The sequence below is a fragment of the Anopheles darlingi genome, chromosome X, assembly GCF_943734745.1.
Source record: "Anopheles darlingi chromosome X, idAnoDarlMG_H_01, whole genome shotgun sequence".
Classification (NCBI taxonomy): domain Eukaryota; kingdom Metazoa; phylum Arthropoda; class Insecta; order Diptera; family Culicidae; genus Anopheles; species Anopheles darlingi.
The window spans coordinates 10,727,346-10,739,494 of NC_064873.1; the positions used below are offsets into that span (position 1 = coordinate 10,727,346).

The 12,149-nt window shown below is 54.1% G+C and overlaps 1 protein-coding gene across 1 annotated transcript; it reads right to left on the reverse strand.

Annotated features, from left to right (window-relative positions):
• Nucleotides 1–421: 421 nt before the first annotated feature.
• Nucleotides 422–2,936, reverse strand: LOC125951282 (uncharacterized). The gene is made up of 3 exons (XM_049680017.1): nucleotides 2,872–2,936; nucleotides 2,274–2,602; nucleotides 422–2,202 (listed from the first exon to the last, which is right to left on the reverse strand). Exons 1-3 carry the CDS (start codon nucleotides 2,934–2,936, stop codon nucleotides 422–424), a joined length of 2,175 nt encoding a protein of 724 aa, XP_049535974.1.
• Between the last annotated feature and the right edge of the window lie 9,213 nt (nucleotides 2,937–12,149).

Consider the following 12,149-nt stretch of genomic DNA (forward strand, 5'->3'; position numbering starts at 1 on the left):
CCCCTTCCCACCCCCTCTTGTTACCTGTAAAAAGGGTGGCATCCACGCCATCTTGAATCTGCTTGGAAGGGATGGAAAGACAAAGCATGTGAAGCTCCTACGTAGCCGCGCTAAATAATACGCTCAATAGCGCCAGTAGTAGTAGTAGTAGTAGTAGTAGTAAGAGATACTAATATAACAGGGACATAGGGGTAGTCTAATCTCTAATGTCGTAAGGGCTACTAAGGATAAATACTGCCCGCATATCCAAATGTCTCGTCACACACGGACGGTCGATAAACAGAGCGAGAGAGAGTGAGAAAGAGAGAGAGAAGCGGAAAGTGGGAGATATCTTTAGGGAGATAAAGATACAGGTAAGGGAGGGGGGAGGCGATGGTCAGGTCGAGGTCAATAGTAGCAGCAGCAGTAGCAGCAGCTATACTCAGGTATAGAAGATGCGCGGCGACGTTTTGGAGGAGACGGATTTGGTGGACTTGAGTGTGCTGCTGGTGGCGTTGTTGGGTGTGTTAGTGAGGGAGCTGGGCCCACCCTGCGGTCCGCACAGTACGGTGGCAGGGATCGCGGTCCCGTGTGTCAACCGTGGATTGGTAAAGGCAACCGAGCGCTCCTTGGCGGTCGAGGTCCCACAAATACCACCACCCCCACCACCACCACCACCGAGTGCGGACAGTGCGAACGGTTTGAGGCGCACGCACAGGAAGGCGGACGTGACGCAAGAGGCGAGCAGAATCGAGAGCAGCACGACGATGGTGACGGTAAAGCCGGGCGTGGTCATACAGATGAGACCTTCGTCCCTTGCCGAGAAGACCATGGTCGAGTCAAGCAGCGTATCGTTCTGACCGAGCGCACCGATCGGGAAGGTAAGATCGCCCGGTGACACTACCCGTATCACGCGGTTTAACCCGACGTCCTCCTGCTCCTGCTGTTGTTGGGCGTTGTCTGATGCGGATGCGGATGCGGTAGCGGTGCGTCGCGTGCGCCGATGGATCCGCCGATCGTCCCGCTTCCGGTTCGAGGTGAACACGTGCGCATCGAGCGATTGGGGTGGGGGCGGGGGCGGTGGCGGTGGTCCGTACTGCTGGTGTTCCGGTCCACCGGACAGATGGTGCACATCGAGCTGCTGGGCGCCCGGTTCGCTGCTGCACTGCTCCGGGCACTGGTAGCGGCAAATCTGGATCGTACACTGGAAGTGCACCTCCATCGAGTCCGGGAACTTGAAGGCCTGGAAGTGGGCGTACGACAGTACCGAGGCGGATGCACCGAAGTTTTTGATCTTGGTGAAGCGCGACATCAGCTTCGGGCGCGTCACGCAACCACGCTGATCGACCAGCTGGATCGGTGCCCGCTTGCCATCGTGCGCCATACAGTTGCGCACCAGCATATCGAACTTGCTGTCGTCGTCCTTGATCGCGAGCACCATCGTCATGGTTTGACCGATCTTCACCAAACCCGACACCTCCGACGCCCACGGACCCTTACCGACCTGGATCTGCATCCAGCAACCGACGTTGTCACCGGCAAAGTCGGCCCGTATCACGTCCAGCATATCGACCGGGAACGGCCGGAACGTGACCGATTTCTCGTACTGATCGTGCCAGGTGCAGCGCAGCTTCCGGGCCTGATCCCACACCTCCTGCACCTGCGGATCGTACTGCAGCACGATGATGTTCTCGAAGTACGAGCCGGCGTTGGTGTCGGTACCGGAGTATCCGTTGTACAGGACGTTGTCCGTGTTGCCGGCCGTACCGCACTCGTGGATACCGATGTCGAAGCTGGCCGACGTCTTGCCGAGCCCGGCCGGCAGATGAACGCAGTTGACGTTGCTGTAGTGGCCCTTGGAGAAGATGATGCCGAAGAAGGGTTTGTCGAACTGGACGTACACCTTCATGCCCTGCTTTTCGCACTTTACGTCCAGCGACACGATCTTCGGCATGTCCTGGAGCGGTGACGACCACAGCTCGTTCCCGGCCAGTGGCCCACCATAGTGCGCTCCCTTGTCCCCGCTGGTCAGCTCCAGGCTGTGCACCTTGGACTGTGCCGCCTGAGGGCCCTGCGGTCCTTGTGGCCCTTGCAGTACCTGCTGCTGCTGCTGCTGCTGCTGGTGCTGTGGTGGTGGAGGTGGTGGTGGTGGTCCATGGTATGCGTGTGGTACCGGTAGTAGTGGTGGCGGTCCAAATGGTTGCCCTGGATGACCTAGTGAGGCTGCGAGGAAGATGCGAGGAGAGAATGAAATGAGATGCTTAGCCGGTCGGTTCGGCTACCACTACACCTACCTCGGCTTGGTGGTCCGTGATGGCCATGCCCGTGGGCACCGTGACCGGGTCCATGCTTTGGCCCGGGACCACCCTGTAGCACTACTGGGCCACCGAGGCCGCCACCTCCGCCTCCGCCGACTGCTGCCCCTATGCCAACCGGGACGTGACCGATGGCCGAGGGTGGCGGCAGGTGCTTCGGGAACGACTGCACCGGAGCCGATCCCTGCAGATCCTGATCGACCGATTCTAGCGCGACCTGGTCCGAGTCGCTATCGCGCGTCGACGTCCCGTCATCGCCCTGGCTGAGCGACTTCAGTACCTCCGACTGCTCCTCAGCTCCGCATAGCTACAGGACAGGTGGCGGTGGCAGTAGCAGTAGAGGGAGAAGAAGAGAAGGCGAAGGAGAAGAGGAAAAGAGAAGGAAAGAATAGCAGTAATAGGAATAATAATAATTGTAATTAATATAATAATAATAATAAAAATAATAAAAATATAGTAACACGAATAATGAAAAAGACATGAACAACATTAATAATCAGGAGATGATGGTTATGAAAAAGAAGAAGAACAGGCAAAGGAAAAAGAAAAATTAGAATGAGGTCGTGGCGAAGTAATGCGAAGCGGATCGTCCAAAGGAAGGTTAATATGGTGGCCTCGCGTAGCTTCCAGTAGCTGCCACATGGGGTCTGGGCTGCGCGCGCGGCCTGGCTCTCCCGGATCGGCTACAAGGTCAGCTAAAAGTGGGACATCGTGTGGCCTCACCGCCATCCACCATCGGCCGCAGTACGGTACAGTACAGTAGTAGTACACCTAGAGTGCCATTGGCGGTCCGCCGGTGGTGTAGCAGCTGCGCAAACGCACGCTCGCGGGGAATCCGCAACAGGCGGGTTCTTAGGCTGCTTAGAATCACGCCCCGCGAATTTGGCGAATAAAAGCGAACACCGGTGGTGCCAATACGGCAATCCTCTCCACTGACCTGGTCCTGGTGGCATCGGTACGAGAGCCCTTGCTGGACTTGGAGGGACAAGCAACAACAACCGAGTTTGCGAGAGCAGCGCACGAGATCGTCAATATCCGAAATCCGAAAGCCCCATCTTGTGTCCAAAAGCAAATCATCGCCTGCAAACGCCTCAACCGCAACGGCCATCGTCATCAACCTCAACTCAACCTCAACAACCTGAAGCAACCGCTGCTGCTGCTGCTACTGCGCTACACGATGGTGACGGTGGCAGGAGATATTGCGGGTCGACGGCGAGTATCGGTAGCGGCAGTGGCGCTAGCCGTCCTATCGCTACTGTTGAGTGGTAAGTAGCTGCTTCCGGCGTGCTTCCGTTCCGTTCTCTAACCACCCCTTGACCTTTGTGCCTCCTTCCCTTTTTGATCTTGCCACATTCCACTTTTCCCTGTGCTACAGCAACCGGCGTACAATCGGGCAAAGCGAGTGAGTAGTAGTGCGACTCTAGTCCGCGCGTTATCCGCACCGTTCAATAAACCTTCGATTCGCTTCTGCGATCATAACCTATCTTTCCAGGTGGACTCGTTTGCATCGGGACCATGGGTAACTTTACCGCCAATACCGCGATCGGTTTCTGTACGTCGGCGGTCTATATAGCGGCCAAACCAGGAGCTAACGGTGACGTAGCCTACGTCAACGCCAACTCGGCCACCCTGCTCAGTGAGTACTGGCATTCGATTCGTCCCTTTCTGTGTATATCTGTGTGCGCAAACGCGCGCGCGCGCGCGCGCGTACGTGTGTGTGTGTGTGTGTGTGTGTGTGTGTGTGTGTGTGTGCGTGAATGTGTTCATGTGTTAGTGCACCTTCCATCCTCACCCTTTCCGGGGGATTTCTTTCACTGGCCGCTCAGTCCGCCCCTGGTTCGCTTTCCTCTTTTGTCCCCAGGTGGTCTGACGTCCTTCTGCAGTCGGAAGCAGGCCTACCCGTACGTCGACCTGTACGTTGGAGTGCGCGCTGCCGGTACCGATACGAACGTAGCCACCATGCTGTCCGATGCGACCGTACGGGTTTCCTTCATTACCAAACTGATCCAGTTCGTGAAGACGTATACCGGCTGCAGTGGTATCTACATCGATCTTATCGGGCTGACGGCTGCGCAATCGGTATGTAACGCAGTCCGCAGTGGTGGTCGGTGGCCGTTTCAAACTGTCTGCACATCTAACCCTCCGCTCCCCGTTCTTGCTCTCGTTCGCGGTTCGCGCAGGCAAACTACGGGTTGTTCATGGATAAGCTGCTGACCGACGCTACCGCGGCGACGGTGAAGGTGGCGTCCGCGCTACCCTGGAACGCGGTCAAATCCGTCGACATCTACTACAATCCAACGCTGCCCAAGCTTGCGTTCAACTTGCTGTTGACGTACGAGCAAACGTACACTACGATACCGACGACGGTGCGTCCGATCGCGCAACTCTTCACCATGGACGCACCGCTCGACCAGATGGATCAAACGATTGTAGGTGTCGGCACGCCGTTGGCGTCACTGCCCAACGTGCCCGTGCCGTGGCCGCGGGCCCAATCTAAACGACATACCCACTCACTGCCTGTGCCCTATCTCGTTACAGTTCAGCAATCTCTTCCGGTGGGTCATAAAGGGATTGAATCCAAAGGTCATCATCTTGGGTCTTCCGATGTACAGCCAAAAGTACACCATTTCGGGAGCGACCGGGTTCGGTGCTCTCGGTTCTACCGCGCCTGTCGCAGATACCTACTGTAACGTGAGTAGTTTGCGCCAACGTTCCCCATACAGTTAACTACCAATAGATAGAGCATTTCCCTTGTCTTGCTTTTCAGGCGTTATTGTTTTCTGTCAATTCGCAAACCGTCCAGCGTGCAGTGACTGCGGGAGAGACGTTGGTTACCGGTGCCGCCACGACATACGTCGCCAATTTGCTGGCCGCGCTCCAAGAGAAGTTGGATTTTGGCATGGGAAACAACCTGGGAGGGTTTGGGTTTTCGACTCTTAATCAAGCTGGTAGCACCAATAACGAGATGTTGCGATACGCAGCGAGCGTGGTGGCGCCAACGCCTCCGACGGGCTTCAGCTATCCAGCGTTTACGGCAGCAACCTGTGGAATACCGGTTACCTTCCCCCCCGTTGTAACAACAACAACAGCTGCTACGACTACCACTGTAGCCCCAACAACTACTGCTCCGCCAGCAACTACTACCGCGGCACCTGGTGCTACTACCGCTGCACCAGGAGCTACTACGGCTGCACCAGGAGCTACTACCGCTGCACCAGGAGCTACTACGGCTGCACCAGGAGCTACTACCGCTGCGCCAGGAGCGACAACCGCTGCGCCAGGAGCTACTACCGCTGCACCAGGAGCTACTACGGCTGCTCCAGGAGCGACTACCGCTGCACCAGGAGCTACTACGGCTGCGCCAGGAGCTACTACGGCTGCGCCAGGAGCTACTACCGCTGCACCAGGAGCTACTACCGCTGCGCCAGGAGCTACTACCGCTGCGCCAGGAGCTACTACCGCTGCGCCAGGGGCTACTACCGCTGCTCCAGGAGCTACTACTGCTGCGCCAGGAGCTACTACCGCTGCGCCAGGAGCTACTACCGCTGCGCCAGGGGCTACTACCGCTGCTCCAGGAGCTACTACCGCTGCGCCAGGAGCTACTACCGCTGCGCCAGGAGCTACTACCGCTGCGCCAGGGGCTACTACCGCTGCTCCAGGAGCTACTACTGCTGCGCCAGGAGCTACTACCGCGGCGCCAGGGGCTACTACCGCTGCTCCAGGAGCTACTACTGCTGCGCCAGGAGCTACTACCGCTGCACCAGGAGCTACTACGGCTGCACCAGGAGCTACTACGGCTGCTCCAGGAGCGACAACGGCTGCGCCAGGGGCTACTACGGCTGCTCCAGGAGCTACTACCGCGGCGCCAGGAGCTACTACTGCTGCACCAGGAGCTACTACGGCTGCGCCAGGAGCTACTACCGCGGCGCCAGGAGCTACTACGGCTGCTCCAGGAGCTACTACCGCTGCACCAGGAGCGACTACCGCTGCTCCAGGAGCTACTACCGCTGCTCCAGGAGCTACTACGGCTGCGCCAGGAGCTACTACCGCTGCTCCAGGAGCGACAACCGCTGCACCAGGAGCGACTACCGCTGCTCCAGGAGCTACTACCGCTGCTCCAGGAGCTACTACGGCTGCGCCAGGAGCTACTACCGCTGCTCCAGGAGCGACAACCGCTGCACCAGGAGCTACTACGGCTGCACCAGGAGCTACTACCGCTGCTCCAGGAGCTACTACCGCTGCGCCAGGTGCAACTACGGCTGCACCAGGAGCTACTACGGCTGCTCCAGGAGCTACTACCGCTGCACCAGGAGCGACAACCGCGGCGCCAGGAGCTACTACCGCTGCTCCAGGAGCTACTACCGCTGCGCCAGGTGCAACTACGGCTGCACCAGGAGCTACTACGGCTGCTCCAGGAGCTACTACCGCTGCACCAGGAGCGACAACCGCGGCGCCAGGAGCTACTACCGCTGCACCAGGAGCGACAACCGCGGCGCCAGGAGCTACAACCGCTGCTCCAGGGGCTACTACCGCTGCACCAGGAGCTACTACCGCTGCACCAGGAGCTACTACCGCTGCACCAGGAGCGACAACCGCTGCACCAGGAGCTACTACCGCTGCGCCAGGAGCTACTACCGCTGCACCAGGAGCGACAACCGCTGCTCCAGGGGCTACTACCGCTGCTCCAGGAGCTACTACGGCTGCTCCAGGAGCTACTACGGCTGCACCAGGAGCTACTACCGCTGCACCAGGAGCGACAACCGCTGCACCAGGAGCTACTACCGCTGCGCCAGGAGCTACTACCGCTGCTCCAGGAGCGACAACCGCTGCTCCAGGGGCTACTACCACTGCACCAGGAGCGACTACTGCTGCTCCAGGAGCTACTACGGCTGCACCAGGAGCTACTACCGCTGCACCAGGAGCTACTACCGCTGCACCAGGAGCGACAACCGCTGCACCAGGAGCTACTACCGCTGCACCAGGAGCTACTACCGCTGCTCCAGGAGCTACTACCGCTGCTCCAGGAGCTACTACCGCTGCGCCAGGAGCTACTACGGCTGCACCAGGAGCTACTACCGCTGCTCCAGGAGCTACTACCGCTGCACCAGGAGCTACTACGGCTGCGCCAGGAGCGACAACCGCTGCACCAGGAGCTACTACCGCTGCTCCAGGAGCGACTACCGCTGCGCCAGGAGCTACTACCGCTGCGCCAGGAGCGACTACCGCTGCGCCAGGAGCTACTACGGCTGCACCAGGAGCTACTACGGCTGCACCAGGAGCTACTACCGCTGCACCAGGACCGACAACTGCTGCCCCAGGAGCTACTACCGCTGCACCAGGAGCTACTACGGCTGCTCCAGGAGCGACTACCGCTGCACCTGGAGCTACTACCGCTGCACCAGGAGCTACTACGGCTGCTCCAGGAGCGACTACCGCTGCTCCAGGTGCGACAACCGCTGCTCCAGGAGCTACTACGGCTGCACCAGGAGCTACTACCGCAGCGCCAGGAGCTACTACCGCTGCTCCAGGAGCTACTACCGCTGCGCCAGGAGTGACAACCGCTGCACCAGGAGCTACTACCGCTGCTCCAGGAGCGACTACCGCTGCACCAGGAGCTACTACGGCTGCTCCAGGAGCGACTACCGCTGCTCCAGGTGCGACAACCGCTGCTCCAGGAGCTACTACGGCTGCACCAGGAGCTACTACCGCTGCTCCAGGAGCTACTACGGCTGCACCAGGAGCGACAACCGCTGCTCCAGGAGCTACTACCGCTGCTCCAGGAGCTACTACCGCTGCTCCAGGAGCTACTACCGCTGTACCTGGAGCTACTACCGCTGTACCTGGAGCTACTACCGCTGCGCCAGGAGCTACTACTGCTGCGCCAGGAGCGACTACCGCTGCGCCTGGAGCTACTACCGCTGCTCCAGGAGCGACTACGGCTGCTCCAGGAGCTACTACCGCTGCTCCAGGAGCTACTACGGCTGCACCAGGAGCTACTACCGCTGCTCCAGGAGCTACTACCGCTGCACCAGGAGCTACTACCGCTGCTCCAGGAGCTACTACCGCTGCTCCAGGAGCGACTACCGCTGCACCAGGAGCTACAACCGCTGCGCCAGGAGCTACTACCGCTGCACCAGGAGCCACTACCGCTGCGCCAGGAGCTACTACGGCTGCACCTGGAGCTACTACGGCTGCGCCAGGAGCTACTACGGCTGCGCCAGGAGCTACTACGGCTGCACCAGGAGCTACTACCGCTGCTCCAGGAGCTACTACGGCTGCACCTGGAGCTACTACCGCTGCACCCGGAGCGACTACCGCTGCTCCAGGAGCGACTACCGCTGCACCAGGAGCGACCACCGCTGATCCAGCAGCTACTACCACAACCCCAGCCGCAACAACGACTGCAGCGCCTGTGGTTGCCTGTGGCATTACTTCAAAATCTCAGTATGGTGCATCTGCTACTGGATTCTGCAGTTCATTACAAACAATTACCGTCTACGTTCAGTCAGGAATTACATGTGGCACCGTTGACTAAATTCTAGTTTTCGTTAAACAGTCTTTTCAAGTGTTCAACAGCCATTGTAAATCTAATGTGAAGATTTTTTTACGTGTGAAGTTTGTCCTTGGGACCTTTGATATGATGTGAAGGTAGTGAACAATAAACTGTGTAAGCTTGTAACTGGTAAACTATCGAAATGTTTTGTATGATGATATGATATTTGATCGCATTGCTTCCGCTTGGTTCAATTTTTCGATTTTTGAAATATATATATAAGCATGTCTTATGTAAGGACGAACGGAGCTTTATGTTTTTTTGTTAATAGAATGAATTTTTTGAATAGAATGTTACTTAAGGGGGGGACTACGGTTAATTCTGGCAAAAAAAAAAATCATTTTTACAATATTTTGTGGACAAACCATTCAACTTTTTTTTCAAGTGAATATACAGCGTTTCAAGAATATTTGATTCTATTTTGAGAACGATCTATTACACACTTCATCCATGGCATCATATTTAGGAAGGCATGTCTTCGAAAAGGTACTTTTTCCAGTGCCCATCGTAGCCACATGTCGGGTCATCGGAAAAATACAATTCAATATTCTTTTACTAGATTATAAGATTATACAGGTAGCCCGTCAAGGTTTTGTTGAATTTCCAGTTACTAGACTTTTGGGAGATTTTTTAAGTTAAAGTTGAAGTTGATGCTTTCTATGATTTTGCCTAAAGAACAACTTTTAAACGCCATCTACACGACGACGAATGTTGGAGAACTTCTCGACGAGAACTTCTAAATTAAACGTCATCCCATACAAATCCGTCGAGAAGTTATCGCGATAACTGAAATGCACGTGTAGCGAGCGAGCAAGCGAGAACGAGCTTGCCACCCCTTTTGGAGCTGTCAAATCGTATGTAAACAGTAGGGCGAGAAAGTTATCGCGATAACTTTGTTGTTCGTCTGGACGAAGTTTTACATAGTGATATTAAAAAATGTATCATTGTGTAAACATTGTGTATGAAAACTCAACGAGGCTACCTGGAAAATAATGTACCGATTATGTGTATTGAAATTTCAAATCGTTTCAAAAGTTCAGCTGTTTTTATGCTACGATGGGCACCGACTTTGAAAACGTTGGTTTGGGGAAAAGAGTTTTTAATTGAACGAGATGCTTTGGGCCGTGTATGGAAAACGATTTTCAACAATAAATATCTCTGCCTGTTTTGCTTGAAATGATCCATAAATTTCACACAATATTCTTGAAAGGAGAATCATTCATGAGAAAATGTAAAAAATAAATCGAAATAGCAAAAAACATAAGTGGCTATCGATTACTACATTGCCGAACCAAGTACCCTAAGGACAACTAGGCAGCTTTGGGTTCGAGCTATTGTAAAACAGCCAATGGTGCTCCCAGCTTCAATGGCGGTTAAAGTCTTAGCACCCGACGCACACTACTAGTACCAAAATAGACATTTTCGATCGGTCAAAAGATGCATCGAAGATGATGTTTTGGAACAGGTTAGTTAATTTCGAAATCGCTGATCCATCGTATTGTTATCAACATGGTCCCAAAAGGATGGATTTGTTTTTCTTGGAATACGAGTAGCAACGGGCTAGCTTGTTGACACAGTCGCCGTGCAGCTGTAAGAACACAGTGGGCCCACCAGCACTGTTTCGGCACGTTCCCACATACACTCTTGGTTGTTTCGTTGTTGACATGGCCAACTGTTCAAGCTTCATTGAGTGAACAGCTCTGCCACACGGCAATCTGTATCGACGGTACCTGCCACCGACGATGAAATGACTATGTGCCGCTACTAGTATTGGTAGCGCTGCCACTGGAGTAGCTATAGTTGGTACAGGGCTCGGCTTTGGTTCTACCAGGACCTCGACACATTTTCATCCGGCATAACTTTGTTACTACTGCCGCTGCCCAGCATCTCATCAGTACCTTTCGGACGTACTTCAATCAACCATTATAGCGGCTAGCACTAAAGTTTTCTAGCCCAGCGTGCTATCGACAGTGTCCGAGAAAGCGCAATGCCGGGAAACTATTCTGGAATAGTGTCACATAATCAACGATCAATGCAGCTGCATGGCGGCGCGATTGCGTTAATGACGAGCTAATATTAGCAATTAACAGCATTTAGTACGAATCCCATTACTGCTGCAGTGCCTCGAATTCGTACAGCTGCGCCACGCGTTCCACGCGACGCAAACTCATGCACATGTATAGCACTATTCTATGCACATTTTGCAATTATGAGAGTTGATTTTAGTAGAGCAATTATCACTTGTTATGAATGATATCACTTTTTTGGTAACGTTCATTAGTTTATACGAGGCGATGATTTTCGTGAGGGAGAGTTTATTAATATTATATGTTCGCATTACTAATATTTCATCTGTGAAAAAGGAGTTATTACATATTGTTATTGCTAATAGAGATTGTTTAGTATACATAACCAACCATAGAAACACAAATAATATCCATAAAATGGAATAATCCACGTCGTTCGCTGTTGTACAAATTCTGAATCGATCTGTTCAGATTGGTGCGAACAAACTCTCCCTCACAAACATCATCGCCACGCCGAGACTAATTAACTATTTCCAAGAAAGTGATATCAATCATAACAAGCGATAGTTGCTCTACTAGAATCAATTGACATAAATGTATATTGTGCATAGCATAGCGCGGTAGAAGCAACAATTTACGTCATGCGGTCATCGCGTGGCGCAGCTATACGAATTCAGATTCGAGTCATTGTATGATCGGAGGTCCTAGCCTATAGCACTCCCGCTGATACGCTCCATGACCTTGATCATGATCGATTGAACGTGCTGAACATCAATCCCACCTCCTGGCTGCAATCAAAGTAAACTTAGCACTGTACACTAGAGCAACGTAACTGTAATCCCGAAGTACCATTCGATGCTCAAATGAAGTAGACCCTGTTGGATTGTAATGAAAAACGATCAAACAAAAGTAGCACAAATGTAGTAGTTATTCCTATTTCCAGGTATTACCGCATGAAATATGGAGGTGCATTGTTGACCTCCATTAGGATTATGATTGTCCAGTTCGATGCATATCCACGTTATGGTGGGCTATATTCAATGACCCGCTTAGTGACCTTCACAAAGTTCACCATGTTTTTTAGGGCGGAACAACAATTGAGTACACAATTGAGCAAACCGAGTGCTGCCGCTTTGCTACGTAGTAACCGAGCGGTGCGTCGCACGCGCCAGACTTTTCCAGCTGTTACAACATGTCTGCCTGTCTCACGGAAATCTTTCCCAGCTCTCGGTTCCAATGAAAACCACGATGTACAGGAATGATATATAGTTGCAC

Bases quoted from the DNA above. Each gene is read 5' to 3' on its own strand.
- LOC125951282 (XM_049680017.1), bottom strand. From the start codon at position 2,936: ATGTGGCAGCTACTGGAAGCTACGCGAGGCCACCATATTAACCTTCCT. The intron at 2,603-2,871 runs CATTACTTCGCC...ACCTGTCCTGTA, and splicing joins CCTTTGGACGATCCGCTTCG to GCTATGCGGAGCTGAGGAGC. The intron at 2,203-2,273 runs GTAGGTGTAGTG...TCTTCCTCGCAG, and splicing joins TCACGGACCACCAAGCCGAG to CCTCACTAGGTCATCCAGGG.